Raw genomic sequence first — 20,911 nt, 5'->3', positions numbered from 1 at the left:
GCTAACACGGCAACCTCCACCACCCGGCACCACCTGTTGAGTCCCGTCCTGCACAAGTGTAGGCTCCTCGCCCCTGCCTACTATCTCCAGCAGGATATGACGTTTCCGAGTACAACTTCTTCGGACCGCCAGATGGGGCTTACGCCAAAGAGAGACATTACAATTCTGTTTTATATTCATCAAATAAATGTCATCTTAAATCTCACTCAAGTCTACAAGTCTTCCTGATAGAAATGTTGTTAATTCATACTATTTATCAATTACAATACATCTATATGTTATGTTTTACATACTACAGTATATACCGCTTTTCCCGAAATTGTTTTACTGTGTACGTTTTATAGGCAGTTTAATGGCAGGTTTAAATGTGACAGCACACCATCACCCTCAATTTACAATTTATGTTATGGCCAAACAGAGACTGAAACAAAATACTCTGAGAGCCACAACTGAGGTTTCTAGAAGAGTGTGTGTTGAGCATGCATGCTTTACATTGGTCAATGTGTTGTGTGCTGGCTACCCCTAGTGTACAAAACATTGAATTGAAAATATCCATTCATCAGACTATAAATGTCTGCAAGGATTTTTACTATTAAACTATTATTCAGAGCTGTTCCATCTACTGTAACAGGAAGAACAATCAATTTCAATGTAGCATGTCTCAAGTGATTTGCTCTTAAGGGCACCCACAATAATAGTCGATCCCTGTAACTCTTGATGTTAATGTGATTTCATAGTCAAGAAACATGAAACTTAAAGGCGCTTTTATCACCTGTGTCGTAACATTCTGTGCACCAAATGTTTAAGTTCAGCAATGCATTAAATGCCTCGACCCTCTCCTGCAATGATAAAGCTCTTAGAAAGTGTCAAATATAGTCTTATCATGCTGAGGTCACCTCTTTCTTATCACTGTGTTTTACCGTTATCAGCGGTGCAATGTCAAAACTTGAAACTGCATACACACTTCCATGTGCTTCATACAAGAAAATGTATATCAGCAGAAATGTCCTAATCTTGTGTTACTGCCGCCATCCTCAACAATGACGTTTAAAAAGCTTATTTAGATTTTGATCATGCATTAATTACTTAAAACTTTTCAGAGCTACATAATAATGTCCAGCACCACAGAAAAAGATCATGCCATAGAATGACAATACTTAATAACATTTATACAGTTACTTTTTTTTTGTTGACATGTTTTGTGGCGCTATAAAAGAATGTTAATATAAAAAATTCACAAAATTGTAATATAAAAAAAAAAAAAAAAAAATTTATAAACAAATGTGCATTTGACATGATAACATCCTATGGTGATGTATAAATACACAGAATTATAATTAAATAAAATTATGAAATTATTTTCTTTATATATTTCAAATTTTAAACTTTTACATTTTTTTTCTCATTCTTTTATAATTATTTCACATGCATATTTTATTACCTTTTTTAATTAAATGTTTAAGACAACATTTAATATTTGTGACCAAAACATATACTTTTCTTTATAAATTAATAACAATTTCAACCAATTTTTTTTTAAGTTAATGCACTTTATGGGCAACTACCCCCCTCCCCAATAAATAAAATAAATAATAAAAAAAAAAATACAAAATGTATATTTATATATAAAATTCTGTAAAAATGGATAACATATAATAGCAAATACATTTACTAATTTTTAAAAGTCTTTGTTGTCTTTAAATATAATCCAGGTATGAACAAATTAAAGCATCTAATATATTTAAAATAAACTTGTCTGCCCAGATTGTCTGCATAAATGTGACACACTCAGCTAACTAGACTTCTCAGATTGAGGTCGTTTTTGTCACGAGATATTTCACAATAGAAGGAACACAGTGTATTGGCACATTGGCCTTGGCATATTTCGATATCTGTGTGAATTCACACACCTGTGGGCATTACACATGAGTAAACACATTTACCGTACAGCACTGTGACGTCTGAGGACGTATATAAGACTGATGGAGAAGTCCAGAGAATCTATAACACAAACATGTTGAGGATCTTGTTGTTGAGTGTGCTGGCCGCCCTTGGTAAGACAACTCTCTCTCTCTCTCTGTTTGTCCATCTCTTTCTGTTGAGGAAACCACTTCTGAACATCATAATCGGCAGCATAGTGGAGAAGATATATAGTGAAGATTTGGCCAAGTTAATATAATATCTAATGCCATTTTGCTTAAAAAATATGTATGTATACTTTCCATTTTTTTCTTGATAAGGCAAGAAATCCAGATTTTTTTGCATGTCCGTTTGGAATAAGTCGCAGACAGAGGGGAAACTACAATATAACTCAATTAAAGTATAATTAAAATGAAAATGAGCATGATGTTTGTGTGTTTTCTCTAGCTCTGGCTGAGCCCAGATACCTCGAGGATCAGGCCGTGGAGAGGGTCGTCGGTGGAGAGGTGGCAAGACCCAACTCCTGGCCCTGGCAGGTACAACATTTTTAACAATATATGAATTAATATACTTTAAAACTCCATCAACTAACCTATCTTTGGTGGTTTTACATAACTGTAAGCAATACTTTTGTCTAGAATCCCTGATGAAAAATCTGCTTATACCAGCCTGAGATGGCTTGCTGGTCTTAGCAAGATCTCCCAATCTGGACTGTTGGTTGGTTTTAGAGAGTTTTGGGGTACTTTTCAGCCGTTCAGGCTGGTATACAAGCTTAAACCAGCTAAGATCATCTTAATCCAGTTAAGACCAGCATACCAAGCTCTCTTTCTTCCTTTCTCTCAGATCTCTCTCCAGTACCTGTCTGGTGGCAGCTACTATCACACCTGTGGTGGAACTCTGATCAGGCAAGGATGGGTGATGACCGCCGCCCACTGCGTTGACACGTAAGATGTTCTCAACTCTCTGTATCTACAATAGACAATTAAAAGCACAATAAATGAATAAAAGTGTACACTTCTGTCCTGCCTTGTGTTACATGTGCAGCTCAAGAACTTGGCGCGTTGTCCTGGGAGACCACGACATCTACAACCACGAGGGTCGCGAGCAATACATGAGCGTCAGTCGAGTCTACGTCCACCCCAACTGGAACAGCAACAATGTGGCCTCTGGGTGTGTAAAGAATGCAACAAACACAACATACAACAGATAGGGTTGCCAAAGGTCCTATATTAGTGGGGAGGTCCTGTATTTTGGCTGAAATCGAAAGGTAATTTCCCAATAGAAGGCGAAATGTTCTATTTTTGTGTGACAAAAAGTTGGCAAACCTAATCGACGATAACACATTAAATCGCAATCCAACATATTGATGGGGATGGCCACCCTGGAGAGAAGCCTGGCCTCCCCACTCACAGCCGCACCTCTCCATCCCGGGAGTCCCTGTATCCACTCCCCTCTGTTTTTGAATCCATGTGTCCAACAATGATGCTCAACCACCACCACCAGGGCTGGACTGGTAATCTGGCATTACCTGGCATTTTCCTGGTGGGCCGATCAGGGGCGGACTGGCCATCGGGAGAACCAAGCGGGCTGGTAGGTCAGACCCCCCCTCAAATTTTGGGCCAGTTGCTATGTAAAATCCCAGGCCGATTTCTCTTCCCAGTCCAGCTCTGACCACCACCACCCCACAACCACCACCCCACAACCACCACAGAAACCCTTTAAACATCTATACAACCCACTGAAGAGATGCTACGTCTATCTCTCACGTATGTTACATTTTCCATGGCTATACCATTGGAGAACAGGTCATAGTTAACCGAGTTTTGTGATGGTGCATCAACGTTTGCATCTTTTAGAGAGACTGTTTTATTCTGTGAAGTAAAGAATCACCCCTATTGACCTCTGTTCAAAAAGAACAGCCTATTTAGTGTAATTGCCGGTGTACCGCCCCGTTACTCTTTTGATATAAACTGAGATGCTCGTTGTGTTTTCCAGTTATGACATCGCTCTCCTCCGTCTGTCATCTGATGCTTCTCTGAACTCATACGTGCAGTTGGCATCACTGCCCCCTTCAGGACAGGTTCTGCCCAACAACAACCCCTGTTACATCACTGGCTGGGGCCGCACACAGAGTCAGTCATCATTCATTCACTACAAACACAAAATTATATATTATGAAATGTACACAGTTATAAATCATAACAGATTAATTACTGCCAAATACATCTTGAATTCCATTTTATTGTGGCTGAAGTTATTTATGATTAATTTCAATCCCATTTTTCTCTGGGATGGATGTTCATGTAGCTGGTGGTCAGCTCTCTGCTCAGCTGAAACAGGCGAGTCTGCCCGTGGTGGACCAGCAGACATGTTCTCGTAGTGACTGGTGGGGCAGCACCGTTAAGAACACCATGGTCTGTGCTGGTGGTGGCAGTCTGTCTGGATGCCAGGTGAGAACATCTTCCTCTAGCATGTAATCACTACATGACCCTTATAAAAACAGTGCTCATAATCTAGGTGTGGTGTTATTGCAGGGCGACTCTGGCGGTCCTCTGAACTGTCTGGTCAGCGGTCAGTATTACGTTCATGGAGTGACCAGTTTTGTGTCGTCTTCGGGTTGTAACACACCGAAGAAACCGACTGTCTTCACTCGAGTGTCTGCATACATCAGCTGGATCAACGGAGTAAGTGCTTTAGCTTAGCACCGTCACTCTTGTGAATGTTTTATATTATCGACACTCTTGTGAATGTTTTATATCACCGTCACTCTTGTGAATGTTTTATATCACCGTCACACTTGTGAATGTTTTATATCACATCACTCTTGTGAATATTTTATATCACATCACTCTTGTGAATGTTTTATATCACATCACTCTTGTGAATGTTTTATATCACAGTCACACTTGTGAATGTTTTATATCACATCACTCTTGTGAATGTTTTATATCACAGTCACACTTGTGAATGTTTTATATCACATCACTCTTGTGAATGTTTTATATCACCTTCACTCTTGTGAATGTTTTATATCACATCACTCTTGTGAATGTTTTATATCACCTTCACTCTTGTGAATGTTTTATATCACATCACTCTTGTGAATGTTTTATATCACCATCACTCTTGTGAATGTTTTATATCACATCACTCTTGTGAATGTTTTATATCACATCACGCTTGTGAATGTTTTATATCACATCACTCTTGTGAATGTTTTATATCACCTTCACTCTTGTGAATGTTTTATATCACCATCACTCTTGTGAATGTTTTATATCACATCACTCTTGTGAATGTTTTATATCACCTTCACTCTTGTGAATGTTTTATATCACCATCACTCTTGTGAATGTTTTATATCACATCACTCTTGTGAATGTTTTATATCACCTTCACTCTTTTGAATGTTTTATATCACCTTCACTCTTGTGAATGTTTTATATTAGTTAATAGAATAATAGACTTATATTATGCTATTGTTGTTTATTATATTGTACTATATCATACTAACTGAATCCTGTCTGTTTTAATTTCAGATCATTGGATAAAGTGGAAATATTTAGACTTCCTCTGTAGGATTTTATGTGCAGTTCCAAAAAATAAACTTTACATGTGATCTGGGACTCATTTTATATCAGTTTAGAGATTGTGTGTTCGCATTTAATCCAGTTTGATCAAGAAAGATGAATTAATATATCGAAGCTTAAAAAGATCTCCAAAGATCTCCAACTAAAGGGATTTGTAAGAAATGTAAACTGATTGTTTCGATGCATCTTGAACACGATTCATTAGATTGAATTCACATGCTCTTGGTATCACAACTAGAGCAATAATTTATGTTTCATGAACAGATTGAATCAGACTAAAAGAGATCACTGCAAGTTTGTTTGAAGAATAAAAGCTTGTTTAATAAATCAAACAAAGAACTTCTGAACAAACACATTTACAATATAATGCAATAAAGAAACAGACTTAAATGCAACAGTAAAAAAACATTCTACTTTCAAATATATGATAAAAAATTATAATATACCTGTTTTAGATGTAAAAATCAATATTTGTGACCATGTGCCCTTCTGTATTTACTACAGTGAGTAACAACATTAAAGAGTAAAAAACAATTTTACACTAAATGTTTGTCAACCACAGCTGGCGGTAATTTACTGTAGAGATTTATTTTTTACATAGATTGACCTTTTCTACATACATACAATGTATATTTAGTTCATTGAAGTGAACATCAAAACAACAATGAAATGCCATTCAGCACTTTAGAAAGAAAATAAATAAATTAAATAAATGTTTGTCGGACAGAAAAGTTCAGAAGTCGATGTGTAAAGAACATCTGCACTCATGCAGCACACTGAAAGATTTAGTGCACAAAACTTAAAACAATATTACCAGATAAAATATACTGTAAATGAGCGCAATTACTCAACATAAAAACAAGGCACAGCAGTTTTTATATATATATATATATATATATATATACACACACACACACATATATATATATATATATTTCTCTCTACCCTCCCTAGCAACCGGGTCAATTTGGTGGCTGAGGAGACCTGGCTGGAGTCACTCAGCACACCCTGAATTGAAACTCACGACTCCAGACAGAACCAGAACCCCAGCAAGGCACAGCATTTAAAATATAAACAATGTACAAGTAAGATACTTGTAGTTAACCCTTGTGTGCTGTTCGGGCTGTTTTCAGCCACTAGGGTGTTTTTTTGAGTCGTTTTTTGGCCATAACTTTCTCTGTGTTTCAGCTAATTGAATGATTTTTGGTGACAAATCTTATTTTCACACATATTTTAGGAAAATGCTTTGAAAATTTTCAAAAACTCAACGGTACACTGTGGGCAAATTCACTACCCTTTGGTTATGTTCGTGGCTGAAAACAGCCACTACTTTTAACTGCTGTAAAAATGTATCAGATAAATATTTTTTTCAAATTTTTTTGCATAAATCTATTAATCAACCTCAGTCCTGTTCAAAACTACTAAATGTTTAAAAAAAATTCAGGATTTTAACTCTTTAATTGCCAAATTCATAAATGATGTCACTGATTTGGGGAAAAAAACACAAAAAATGACTTATTTTCAATATAAAATGTGATTGTGGACTGGATTTTTTTTTACCTTTTATCACAGTCTTGGACATGTCAAAGATTAGAAACAACATTGGTTTCGATGCATTGTTAGTTTTTGTGCAGCATTAGATTTTAACTTTTTCTCCCTCATTTACTGTTCGTGGCTGTTTTTGCCCCATTGACTTCCATTATAACCACATTTTTTGATTGCAAAGCCATGACACCATATAGTCATGCATTTTTGATTGTTTGTGGTTTTCCCTGTTGGGAAGAGGTAAAATTTGTAATTTTTACTGTTGATAACCACGTGGCACCATTAACCCTTTAGATAGGCCTGTGCAAAAAAAGCTTAGTTTCTGGCTTTTACATGGAGTTATATGGAGTATAATAGCATATTAAAGTGTGTGTGTGGGTGTGTGTTGGTGTGTGTGTGTGTGTGTGTGTGTGTGTGTGTGTGTGTGTGTGTGTGTGTGTGTGTGAGAGAGAGAGAGAGAGAGAGAGAGAGAGAGTGTGTGAGAACTCACCTTGTTATTTTTTAGTATTTTTGAAGCTGCACATGACAATGAGAATAATCATGCAAACATTGTCAAAACACAAACAGTATCTTCTAAATTTATCTCTAACAAGCACATGAATTCAAGTAAAAATTAACAGGAATAGGATGCATGTAGTAACAAATGTGTAATGGCACATACCTTGTCTAGATTGTCGACACCTTATCATCTCTAAAACTTCACTACAAGTCAAGCCCTTTCTCATGTTGCTTGCTGCTCTTCTCACCATCAAATGACCAGCAGGCTTGCATGCAAGTGTTTAAATCCACTTGCTTTGTTTTTGATTACTCTGCATTTCTCACCATCAAAAGGCACTTTGTTTTTGTTTACTCCATGTAGTTGTGAGAGCTGAGGTGCATGTTTTGATTTTCTCAGACGCAACAAGGTGAGTTCTCACACTCTCTCTCTCTCTCTCTCTCTCTCACACACACACACACACACACACACACACACACACACACACACACACACACACACACACATTAATATGCTATTATACTCCATATAACTCCATGTAAAAGACAGAGGGACCAAAAAAGAAGCCAGAGATAATCGCAGATTACAACCGCTGCAAGGGAGGTGTCGACAATCTAGACAAGGTATGTGCCATTACACATTTGTTACTACATGCATCCTATTCCTGTTAAATTTTACTTGAATTCATGTGCTTGTTAGAGATAAATTTAGAAGATACTGTTTGTGTTTTGACAATGTTTGCATGATTATTCTCATTGTCATGTGCAGCTTCAAAAATACTAAAAAATAACAAGGTGAGTTCTCACACACTCTCTCTCTCTCTCTCTCTCACACACACACACACACACACACACACACATACACACACCAACACACACCCACACACACACCACACACACCCACACACACCCACACACACCCACACACACACTTTAATATGCTAATATACTCCATATAACTCCATGTAAAAGCCAGAAACTAAGCTTTTTTTTGCACAGGCCTATCTAAAGGGTTAATGGTGCCACGTGGTTATCAACAGTAAAAATTACAAATTTTACCTCTTCCCAACAGGGAAAACCACAAACAATCCGAAATGCATGACTATATGGTGTCATGGCTTTGCAATCAAAAAATGTGGTTATAATGGAAGTCAATGGGGCAAAAACAGCCACGAACAGTAAATGAGGGAGAAAAAGTTAAAATCTGATGCTGCACAAAAACTAACAATGCATCGAAACCAATGTTGTTTCTAATCTTTGACATGTCCAAGACTGTGATAAAAGGTAAAAAAAAATCCAGTCCACAATCACATTTTATATTGAAAATACGTCATTTTGTATTTTTTTTTTTCCCAAATCAGTGACATCATTTATGAATTTGGCAATTAAAGAGTTAAAATCCTGAATTTTTTTTAAACATTTAGTAGTTTTGAACAGGACTGAGGTTGATTAATAGATTTATGCAAAAAAATTTGAAAAAAATATTTATCTGATACATTTTTACAGCAGTTTAAAGTAGTGGCTGTTTTCAGCCACGAACATAACGAAAGGGTAGTGAATTTGAACAATGCACAAGGGTTAAGATATTTTCTGCAACAAAAGCATAATAATAGTCTCTCACATCATGAGTTGTCTCACACAGAGGATTACACTGAATGGTCAAAGATGTTTTTGAACTATGTTTCATACAAGTGTGACAAGTTTCTAGAATTATAAATGAGAATGTAACAGTTATTTACACCAGAATTGAGTGTCTCTTTAAATGAAATGAACTTGTGCCCTGTTGAACCGTCACTCCATCAGCACTGTGGTCTCTGATTCATTCACTCTGTTTCCTGAAAATACAGTAGGAATCATAAACATTACTAAATGGTAAATGGTCTGCACTTATATAGCGCCTTTTATTAACCTTAACGGTATTCAAAGCGCTTTACACTGTGACTCATTCATCTATTCACTCACCAATGACTGCAGAGCTGCCATGCAAGGCACTAGTCTGCCATTGGGAGCAACTTGGGGTTCAGTGTCTTGCCCAAGGACACTTCGGCATGTGGAGTCATGTGGGCTGGGAATCGAACCACCAACCCTGTGATTAGTGGCCGACCCGCTCTACCACCTGAGCCACAGCTGCCCATTTTAATTATTTTGGGGGATATATTTATATATTAATATATAAAGAGAGCGAGAACCACGTTATAGCGACCATGAGGAGGTTACCCCATGTGACTCTACCCTCCCTAGCAACCGGGCCAATTTGGTTGCTTAGGAGACCTGGCTGGAGTCACTCAACACGCCCTGGATTCAAACCCGTGACTCCAGGAGTGGTAGTCAGCGTCAATACTCACTGAGGCCCCCAGACCCCCAAAACTGATATTTCTTACATGATCCCACTATATTCAACTTCAATGATATATCGGATGTGGAAAATTATGTTATCTCCAAAAAGCAATTATGCTGCAAACACACTCAAGCAGTTTAACAGTTACAGGTGAGTGAAAACTTATGATTAGAATAAATTATATTGACTTTAAGATCATTTAAATATAACATACAGCACTTAATTAAAGAAAAATGATATTACAATAAACAATGTTAATAACTCACCACTGACAGCAACACTGAATCTCTTGAATGTGCTCTCTGTACTGTTGATGACCTGTAGTTTATAAACTCCAGTGTCTGAGGGTCTTGAGTTTGTGACCGTGAGAGATCCGGTCTCTTGGTTCAACTGCAGTCTGCCTCTGAATGTCCCATCAACACCATCATATAAGGATATCTCATTGTCCTCTCCATACATTTTAGCAATGAGACTGTTTCCAGGTCCAAATGTCCACAGTATCAAATCATCTTTCTTTCTGTCAGTAACATCAGTGTTTAGAGTGAAAGGATCTCCCTCAATCTTTACCACAATGTTCACTTCATGTCACAGCACCATATAGAAACAGAGAAATAAAGAAGAGGAATAAGAACAAGTGCGTGTATAAATGAGCACCGCTACTGAACCTGATACCTGTTTTTTGTTGTTTTTTCTGAACTCCATATCGTTTGTTTTGTTTGTTTGTTTAATTTTAGCATTAAAGTTGTGTTTAAATAAATTAATTAATTCAAACTTTAATCAAATGAAAATATAAAATACATTTTCAACATAATATTGCATTCGTTTTTATCAAATTATCTTCTTTTATATACAGAACCTCACAGCACAATCCAAAATACATTTGTACCTGCTACAAACAGAGCGTGTGATGCTCATGATGGTGTTTTCTCTTTATGAGCAGCCGCATCAGCACAATATTGTCTCCTCACATTTACAAGTGCTTGCAGGAAAGTTATGAAATTTGGCACACAGATAGAGGACAGTCTGATGTGTTACCATAGCAAATTTGGCATTACTACCTCAAACCTTCTAGCACCATCAACTGCCCAAATTTGCACTCACGTTTATGTTAATAACTTTTGAACCATGAGTCCTAGAAACTAAATACTTTTTTCCTCTGATTCCTTTGCATCCTATGACATCATTTTCCGTCATGAAAAATGTTCTCGTCCTAGGCCGTTTGTCCAATTTGCATGACAATTGGCCAGCATCATCTAGATCTTTGCTAAACCATACCGTTTTTGAATGGTGCTTCAACAAATTTAATGAAGAATGTGCAAAATTGAACTTGAGGCTGAAGGCTTTGAGGGATTGGGACGAAACTTGGTACATGTCATCACCATTATGCCCTGAGGTTATCTGCAGCATTGTGGCACACTGCCCTCTACTAGTCACGAGTTTTTGCTTATAACTTCTGAAAAGTTTGTCATATAATTGTCCAAAAATCGGTCTCATTCGATTCAGTGGGGTATAGCGAGTCCAACGATATGGAAAATAGCTATGTAGGCCATTTTGGCTGTCTGCCATTTTAAATTAAGTCATAAAATGCTGTATTTTACGAATGACTTGGCATATGGTTGCGAAACTCAGTTCAGAGAACAATGATACCAATTATGTCATGATCGAACAAACTTCCTGTCCGCATTTTTAAATGTTTTGAAAACCTACTTTTTCAAACTCCTCCTAGAATGTTTGTCCGATTTGCATGAAAATTTCCTGCATCATCTAGAGGCACTCTCGACAAAAAGTTATTCACAGAATTTTTATAAACCATACTTTTCGAATGGTGCTTCAACTAATTTGACGAAGAGCATGCCAAAATGAACACGAGGGTATATCTTCGCAATGCTTTTGCGCATTTACACCAAACTTGGTGTGTGTTATGACAACCATGACCTAAGGGAACATGAACAGTTTCGTCACAGCGCCACCTAGTGGTCATGAGATATAAACAAAAAAAACTTCACAAATCTGGTCCAAATTCTTATAACTTCACAAATCTGGTCCAAATTGAAGTCAAATGATACCAAATGTTCCTATATCAGCCATTTTGGGCATTGCCCATTTTGAATTCTGTTGTAAAATGCTTACATTTTCAAACGCATTGACAACGTTATGGGACAGCGCCACCTTCTGGTCAAAAATTATCCACATTTTCATAAAATGCTAATAACTATTGATTACTTTGTGCTATTGTCATGAGACCAGTCTTGGTATATTCCGTGGGTCATATCGAGAACGTGGATACTAATTATGCCATGATCGCTTGAACTTCCTGTCCACCATTTTGAAATCCTTTAAAAATCTACTTTTTCAAAATCCTCCAAGAGGATTGTCAGATCTGAACCAAAAATAAATCAGACCACCTTCAGACCGTGCCAACAAAAAGTTATGATTTTGTGTTTATAGACAATTTTTTTTTGCTTTTACAACAATGAATTTGATGGCACAGTGCCAGAATGGTTTTCAGGCTATATCTCGGCATATGAAACTGTCATGACGACTGCACCTTGACCACACCACATTTGGTGACTGTTGGTCAAAAGTAACAAGCTTTCATGTTTACTGGACGCTTACTGGATTTTATCTCTAAGATAACGTTACCTAGCGTTGCAGTTTGTTATCGCTGTTGAATAGTGGAAGAGAAGCACTGAGACTCTCTGGAGCGTGCATAAACGTCACATCCTTTGGATTTTCCCGGCAAAAGCGACACGCTACCTTTGCATGAAAATCAGTCTACAGGCTTTAATAGGCAACCTAGGAAGTCCGGGAAGGGCTCTTTTTTTAAGTTGTGTTACAAGCCGTTCACACATAGGCAAAAAAAGGGAGAATATTACATGAAAATTGTTAGATATTGCACCTTTAAGCAATATCTCATGAACAACAGCACTGTTGTACTGCATAAAATCAATGCTTTCATGCTTGATAAAAAAATAATGCAGTGGTATGTTGAAAAGTATTTGTTCCTTTTTCAACAGATTAAAGTTCAACAAATTAATTCATGACAACATTTTAAAATAATTAATTCAGAAAAATTTAAGTTTTCACAAAAACTTTAATATTTTATTGTTTGGTAAACTAGTTTAGATGTAGGTAAATAATCTAACACAACATACAGTAATTAACAGCTTTTGCCAATCTATCTTTTACTAATTTGTGTTTATTTAAGAGCATTTAAATTATTCAAACTGAGCTTTACTAAACACGATCATTATTATATTTGAAGACTTTAATTACTCACCGCTGACAGAAACAATGAATTTCTTGCATTTGGTATGTCCATGGTTGTTGGTGGTCTGTAGTATATACATTCCAGATTGGGAGGCTCTGATGTTACTAATGGTTAAAGATCCTGTCTGATCGTCCAGGTGCAGTTTACCTCTGAATTTCCCATCAAGAACATCTTCGTAAATAATCCTATTGTTCTTTCTGGTTTTCTGAGCTATGAGAGTTTTGTCTTCTCCAAACTTCCACTCGATCTCATCAGTTATGTGTATTCCAGTAAAATCAGTGTGTAGATTAGCAGAATCTCCCTCCATTACTGACACTTCCGTCACTTCATCCATCACAGCACCACAAAGAAACAGAGCAACATGGCCATAAGATCATGTCAATATGCAGGTAAACATCTTAGTAACAAGGCATAACAGTATATAATGTGTATATCACTAATTATTCTAAAGTACCACTTCTAACAATGACACCAGCAGATACATTTTCAAATGGAGGCAGAGTCTCTCATGCTCATTAACTTCATCCCTTTAACTGTTTTCTGTGTGAGGGGTTTGGTTGGAAATTTTTGCCTTGAATGTTTTGTCGTCTGACTAACATCTCTTGAAACACAGATTTGAATCTGTTGTCTGTTCAATTTTCTCCAGACACCCAATGCTGGACTGAACAATCACAGACTAAATCCAGTAAATCAAGAACTTTAAAAGCAGACTATGAACAAACATTTCAATTCTACTGTATAGCACAATAAACTCATTATTTTTCTCTTGCTGTGTCAGATGTATGTAATGCTTACCGGTATGTTTTTTTAGTTGAGAGATCATGTGGCGATAGTAAATCACAGCAATAGCTATAGCCATGAGCAGCAGAACAGCAACACCAACACATATTCCTACTATAACACCTAAAGACAGACTCGGCTCTGTAACAGCTCAAGAGAGAGACAGACATGAGTGTCACTGAATCTATCAGTCTGATCTTTTAACACTTTTATCAATTTTGTATTTATGTATAGTATTTTAAGGCTCACATGTTTGCCATTTGTCTCTATAAGGATATTGTGATTGTTCAAAGATTTCTGATCTAAATAAGATCATTATTACATTGAAGATTTGAGTTACTTACCACTGACAATCAAAGTGAACCTCTTAAGTGAATTTTCACTGCCCTTGATCAGTACTTTATAAAGTCCAGTGTCATTGATTCTAATGTTTCTGATGGTCAGATCTCCTGTCTGAAGGTCCAACTGCATTCGTTTTCTGAATCTCCCATCATCACCATATAATGAGGTTTCATTGGTCTCCCGATCACCTTTAGCTATTAGAATGCCTTCAGCTCCAAACGCCCACAGAATCAGATCATCTTTCTGTATCTCAGTAACATCAGTGTTTAGGGTGGCAGTATCTCCCTCCATAAGTGAAACTGTCTTCTGTTCATCTATCTCAACACCAAACACTCCTGGAGAACAAACAGACACAATTAATGGTCTTTGGAGCATTTTCAGAACATGCTGGGATGACATAAATCATCAGATGTCATTAAAGCAAAAGAGCACTTAAAAAGCAAAACTATTGTCTTCTGACACAGAGAGGTTGTACCTCATTTTCAGTATCCAGATTTAGAAAATGAAAAATGAAAAGCATTAAAGTCTAGAGGCGGTAGCAGTTTTGTTCTATATTACGTTTATTCCTCTACTCAAATATTTACCCACAAAGGTTGAACTAAAATTTGAGAATTGATCTGTCTCTTTAGCAAAGTTGTTTACAGAGATAGATTTGATAGAACTCACCATTTACAGAAACATTGAATATTTTGTATTTGGTCTCTGTAGTGATAGTGGTTAATTTATACATTCCGGCATGTTTGGTTCTGGTCTTCCTGATGGTCAGATCTCCAGTCTTATGATCCAGGTGCAGTCTATCTCTGAATCTCTCATTATCAGTGACATGTAATGAGATTAAATTGTCCTTTCTTTTTATTTGAGCTATGAAAGTGTCCTTATCACCATCCATCCATAGTATTGTGTTATCCTCTTGTATTTCAGTAATATCAGTATGTAGAATGACAGAATCTCCCTCCAACACGGACACTGTCTCAACACCAAACACACCTGAAGAACAAATGGAAACAGTTTCTCAGATACAGATTAAATTTGATGAAATACACAATGAGTAATGAATACATGAAAGACAAGTGAAAACAATCTAGGACAGCTGGCAGGGCAAAGACAGTGAGGCTTCAGGGAGGATCAATGTGAGCAGAGCAGATCAGGCGGACAGTCATGAGACCAGGGAGACCTGAGCAGATCGGGTGGATGGCCAGAACACCCAGAAAACCAGAGCAGATCAGGCGGATGGCCATGAGACCAGGGATACCAGAGCAGATCAGGCGGATGGCCATGAGACCAGGGATACCAGAGCAGGTCAGGTGGATGGCCAGGAGTCCCAGTAGACCAGAGCAGATCAGGCAGACGGTCAGGAAACCCAGAAGATGAGAGCAGATCAGGTGGATGACCAGGAGACACAGAAGACCAGAGCAGATCAGGCTGATGGCCATGAGATCAAGGGGACCAGAGCAGATCAGTTGGGTGGCCAGGAGACTCAGAAGACCAGAGCAGATCAGGCGGACAGCCATGAGACCAGGGATACCAGAGCAGGTCCGGCGGATGGCCAGGAGTCCCAGGAGACCAGAGCGGATCAGGCAGATGGCCAGGAGACCCAGAGGACCAGAGCAGATTAGGTAGACAACCAGGAGATCCAGATGACCAGAGCATTTCAGAAGACCTGGTTGACAACCACAGAGCTGAAACGGGTCAGGAGGCCTGGATGGTGACCACAGACTAGAGACTGGAGCTGTGGAAAGCAGAGCCATGGGAGACTCGAGGGACAAATCTATGAAAGACGGGGCCGTGGGAAGCTCGAGAAGCAGAGCCATGGCAAGCGGAGCTGTGACAGGCTCAAGGGGCAAAGTTGTAGAAGGCAGAGCTGTTGCTGGCTTGAGGATAAGAGTCTGGGATGACTGGGAACTGAACTCAGTGGTTGTGAACATGAACAGAGTCTCGGGAGGGACCTCTGCAGTCGTGGGCATGAACAGAGTCTCGGGAGCGACTTCTGTGGTCATGGGCATGGACAGAGTCTTGGGAGTGACCTCTGTGGTCATAGACAGAGACTCAGAGACTTCCTCTATGGTCGTGAACATGGGCATAGTCTCGGGAACGACCTCTGTGGTCGTAGTCATGGACTTAGTCTCGGGAACAACCTCTGTGTTCATGAACATGGGCATAGTCTCGGGAATGACCTCTGTGGTCATAGACAGAGACTTCCTCTATGGTCGTGAACATGGGCATAGTCTCGGGAACGACCTCTGTGGTCGTAGTCATGGACATAGTCTCGGGAACAACCTCTGTGGTCATGAACATGGGCATAGTCTTGGGAATGACCTCTGTGGTCGTGCACACTGGTAGAGACTAGGAAACAACCTCTGTGGTCATGAACACTGGCAGAGACTAGGAAACGACCTCTGTGGACGTGAACACTGGTAGAGACTAGGAAACAACCTCTGTGGTCATGAACACTGGCAGAGACTAGGAAACGACCTCTGTGGACGTGAACACTGGTAGAGACTAGGAAACAACCTCTGTGGTCATGAACACTGGCAGAGACTAGGAAACGACCTCTGTGGACGTGAACACTGGTAGAGACTAGGAAACAACCTCTGTGGTCATGAACACTGGCAGAGACTAGGAAACGACCTCTGTGGTCATGAACACTGGCAGAGAATTGGAAACGACCGTGTCTCTGTTTATAAAATTATAGTTTATAAAGTTATAAATATTGATATTTTTCTTACAAAAATGCATCGCTTTTTTGTCATATACACCTAGGATGGCTTGAGGGTGAGTAAATGATGGGAACATTTTCATTTTGGGTGATCTAACCCTTTAAGAACAGGACTCTTATTTACAATAATAGCCTGGCAGAAGGACAAAGCCTTCTGAACACCAACAAGCAAACATACAGAACATTAAAACATACAAATAGATAAAGAAACATTTACATGTGTCATCTAAAATGCTTATTAATATTTTTTTAAAAGCCAAGTAATAATTGCAAATTAGTACAATAAAGAGGCCAGTCAAATTAAAAGTCGAGTGACCTGTTAAAGCTTAACATTGTAATATGGCTTGAAGATATGTGGGTGTCAACCTTAACAAAGTTTTTTAAATGAACATGTACCAATAATGTTTATGGCTAATATGCAATGATGACCAGTTTAAACTAAAGTATAAACTAAAGTAAATGGTCCTATAAGGCACATTGATAATAACTCTAATGGCTGACACCTGGGGTGTTTACAGAGGATTACAGGATTTATGATCCAAAACAGTAAGGTAATTGTAAATAAAAATGTGTGTGCATCTAGTCACTCCTGAATAGCCGAACAACAAGCTAGTATCGCAACAGATAAAAGACACTTGAAATATGCTTGTTACCATTTAATTGTAGTTATTATTATTTTTAAATAATCTACAATAAAAATGCATAATTCTGATATAAAACGGAAGTATGTCATTTCTGTGCCACTAGCAACAACAAACGGAATTGCAAAATGAACAGCTGTCTGAATACGCCCCCTGTCTGCCACTGGTAAAAAATACAACAACAACAACAAAAAAAAAGAGAAAGATCTTTAACTGGTTTATGCAGCAACAGGCTTGTGCAATAAAACTACATTGTCCCTTATTATTTTTTAGCCGCACGAGAATGATAAACTAGATCAATATAGCGCCTAATATGCGGCTTTCACTTCATTTGGTTGCATCAGTGCTGAAAACACTCCTTCGCCAATATGAGGAAAAATAGAAAAATAAATATGAAATTGCAGAACGGGTCCTTCTTTCTGCCTAAATCACTTGAACGCGCATGACATTGTATGTACGATCTCCGACCTCGTAAGTACGAACTACCCAGGAGGACTTAAATGCACCAAAATCTTTCTAGAAGGACAGTCGACTGTCGGCCATCTATAGGATATTTACAGTCAATACAGTACAGCTCCATCTGCTTGAATGGAGAAAGACCAAAAACTCAAAAACACTTTTTATGATCAAAGAACATATTTAAAATCAGCAATAAAATCTGACAATCCTGCTATCATAAATTGTGATTCCTTACCTCAAATTACCCTAAAAAACGACAACAAAAGGTGTCTCGTTGACGCTGCGCATTTCAAGTATTTTGTTAAAAATTCGATTTAAAATGGCAGATATTCAAGACACAATAGATTCATTAATCGAGGGAATAAAACTTGTCATCGTGTCAAACTAAGAAAACAGAACATTAAAAATAAATGCCCGTTTTCGGTAAAAGTGAAACCGAAAGTTATACAATAATACTAGGAGTAGCCACGTCACTTACCGTGCACAAATGCTGACGAAACAAAGAGTAAAAAAAGGCTGTTCATAATGAAATGAAGTATCGCAGAGTATTATGACATCACCAGTGGAGTTAATTATTGATCAGTTTTAGATTGCGTTCCATTTCAAACTTCACTCTCCGTCGCATGAACTCAGATGTACGCCACTGTTTACATTGAGTGAATGTCAACAGAAGCTTTCCTTGCCCACTTAAAGGGACAGTTCACCCAAAAATGAAAATTCTCTGATGACTTACTCACCCTCCTGGCATCACAGATATATGAGAAAAAAAAGCATAAAAGTATTTAATATGACTCCAGTGACTAAATCCACATGTTAAGTCATTTTTTATCAATCATTCTCCTCTCTGCCCAGTAGGGGGCGATATGCATTAAGACTGTGAATCACCGAAACAGAAGAAGAATGTGGAAGTGAAAGTGAAAGAGGAGAATTTATAGTAAAAAAAGGACTTAAATATTGATCTGTTTCTTACCCACACCTACTATATCGCTTTAGAAGACATAGATTTAACCACCAGAGTCGTCTGGAATACTGTCATGCTGCCTTTATATGATTTTTAGAGCTTCAACATTTTGGCCACCATTCACTTGCATTGTCTGGACTGAAATATTCGTCTAAAAATCTTCGTTTGTGTTCAGCATATAAAGAAAGTCAGGTCTGGAATGCATGAGGGTGAAATGATGAGAATTGTAACTCTTGGATGAACTATTCCTTAAACAAACTGAAACAGACTTCCAAAATGGCAGCAGGGATTCCCCCAAATGGCAGTGCTTAGGATGTTAAAAGAAAAGTTTTTTTGACATTTACTTGTATTTATTAACACATACAAAAAACAGTACAAGGGAATACATTATTACAATGCACTAACAGCTTATCCCAGAGATTGTACATGTCTGCATCACATATCCAACAGTGTCATACAGATATACATCACAAATCTTCAATACAAAGTCATTTTTTCAACGTCTAACCTGCTTTACTTTACAGTTCAAATCAATGAAGACTAATACACTTTGCGTTGTGTATATGAAATTTACCAAATAAAATTTGAATTATGTTATACATTTCTGTTCAGCCAGTTTAACACATTTATTTGAAATTGTGTAATTATCTCTAGTTCTTCATTAAAAACAGCAACATGTGGTGAAAGACCTTCCTTAAACGTACTAATAAAGGCATTGCAGGGATAATATCAGTGTAATATTTAACAAATGGATCTCTTTAATTTGAACAGACATTCATGAGGGATGAATTACTGGGCATAAAAACAAAATCCAGACCTAGGAACTAAATCAAAACCCCTACTTTGTAGTAAAGTATAGCAAAGAATCTGTGCAAATTAAACAAATTCTCAAAATTAATTGGAATATTCTTCAAGCTGATGAGTGTACAGTATTTTCTGAACTTCCTGGTTTGTCTTTCCAACATGCCGAACAATAAAAGATAAACTGATGAGAAGGTTTCTTCCAGCTGCAAGACCAGATACCTTAAGGCAACCAAAAGGAAAGTTTAGCTGTATTGTAGTTTGGCAACTATTGTACTACATAACATGGTTAAGATATAAGCCATGACGACATACAACATCAATGACTTTATAAACTATAATTTCACTTATGCGGAACAGCCTGGAATGTCCCTGTCTATGTATTTATATAGGTCTGAACAAGACGAGGTGAAGAGACAGAACACAGGTGTGCAATACACACTGGCAACACAAAATTCCCAATGGATGAACACTACATTCAAACCAAACATGGAAGTGAGAGCACCTTGAAGGTAATGGGTATAGAGCTGGGGTCACTTGGTATCAGGGGTGAAGACTTTCTGGATACACACATTAAAGGCCCTTTTGTATCCTGGACTTTCTCCATTTTTTAAATCATGGACTGTACTTGGAGGTCTTTATTGTTTTTATATTGCAATGTTAGTATGTTTAAATGTTGTTGTTTTTATTATTATTATTATTATTATTATTATTATTATTATTATTATTATAGGTGCTATATGATTTAAGGCCTCTAGTGGCCATTTAGTCATAGAAAAACATTCCCTGTCTTAGGTCAGTTGGGATCACTACTTTATTTAAAGAATGTGAAATATCAGAATAATAGTAGAGGGAATGATTTATTTCAGCTTTTATTTCTTTCATCACATTCCCAGTGGGTCAGAAGTTTACATACACTTTGTTAGTATTTGGTAGCATTGCCTTTAAATTGTTTAACTTGGGTCAAATGTTTTGGGTAGCCTTAAACAAGCTTCTCACAATAAGTTGCTGGAATTTTGGTCCATTCCTCCAGACAGAACTGGTGTAATTGT

General features: G+C 37.7%; 2 protein-coding genes across 3 annotated transcripts; one reads left to right on the top strand and one right to left on the bottom strand.

The window, feature by feature from the left end:
• The first annotated feature begins 1,975 nt into the window (after positions 1-1,975).
• On the top strand, positions 1,976-5,539 carry LOC127639710 (elastase-1-like). The gene is made up of 8 exons (XM_052121882.1): positions 1,976-2,054; positions 2,368-2,456; positions 2,764-2,864; positions 2,965-3,090; positions 3,916-4,052; positions 4,228-4,370; positions 4,455-4,604; positions 5,460-5,539. Exons 1-8 carry the CDS (start codon positions 2,015-2,017, stop codon positions 5,469-5,471), a joined length of 798 nt encoding a protein of 265 aa, XP_051977842.1. The 5' UTR covers positions 1,976-2,014; the 3' UTR covers positions 5,472-5,539.
• Positions 5,540-9,052: 3,513 nt separating this feature from the next.
• On the bottom strand, positions 9,053-18,753 carry LOC127639709 (uncharacterized). Of its 2 annotated transcripts, none has more exons than XM_052121880.1 (7): positions 18,576-18,753; positions 14,948-15,268; positions 14,284-14,616; positions 13,955-14,089; positions 13,169-13,483; positions 10,155-10,466; positions 9,053-9,385 (listed from the first exon to the last, which is right to left on the bottom strand). In XM_052121880.1, exons 1-7 carry the CDS (start codon positions 18,619-18,621, stop codon positions 9,342-9,344), a joined length of 1,506 nt encoding a protein of 501 aa, XP_051977840.1. In that variant the 5' UTR covers positions 18,622-18,753; the 3' UTR covers positions 9,053-9,341. The 2 variants fall into 2 exon arrangements, with proteins under 2 accessions (XP_051977840.1, XP_051977841.1); XM_052121881.1 differs by having other exon boundaries at positions 13,955-14,080.
• Positions 18,754-20,911: the final 2,158 nt, after the last annotated feature.

Source organism: Xyrauchen texanus, chromosome 48 (assembly GCF_025860055.1).
Source record: "Xyrauchen texanus isolate HMW12.3.18 chromosome 48, RBS_HiC_50CHRs, whole genome shotgun sequence".
Classification (NCBI taxonomy): domain Eukaryota; kingdom Metazoa; phylum Chordata; class Actinopteri; order Cypriniformes; family Catostomidae; genus Xyrauchen; species Xyrauchen texanus.
Note: the sequence above shows the minus strand (reverse complement) of the source record. Positions and strands in the feature narration are given on the sequence as shown.

Excerpts from the sequence above, each read along its gene's own strand:
- LOC127639710 (XM_052121882.1), top strand. The coding sequence starts at position 2,015 with ATGTTGAGGATCTTGTTGTTGAGTGTGCTGGCCGCCCTTG. Across the intron at positions 2,055-2,367 it reads GAGTGTGCTGGCCGCCCTTG|CTCTGGCTGAGCCCAGATAC; the intron begins GTAAGACAACTC and ends TGTTTTCTCTAG. Across the intron at positions 4,371-4,454 it reads GCAGTCTGTCTGGATGCCAG|GGCGACTCTGGCGGTCCTCT; the intron begins GTGAGAACATCT and ends GTGTTATTGCAG.
- LOC127639709 (XM_052121880.1), bottom strand. The coding sequence starts at position 18,621 with ATGAACAGCCTTTTTTTACTCTTTGTTTCGTCAGCATTTGTGCACG. Across the intron at positions 15,269-18,575 it reads TTCGTCAGCATTTGTGCACG|GTGTGTTTGGTGTTGAGACA; the intron begins GTAAGTGACGTG and ends TTTGTTCTTCAG. Across the intron at positions 14,617-14,947 it reads ATTCAATGTTTCTGTAAATG|GAGTGTTTGGTGTTGAGATA; the intron begins GTGAGTTCTATC and ends TTTGTTCTCCAG.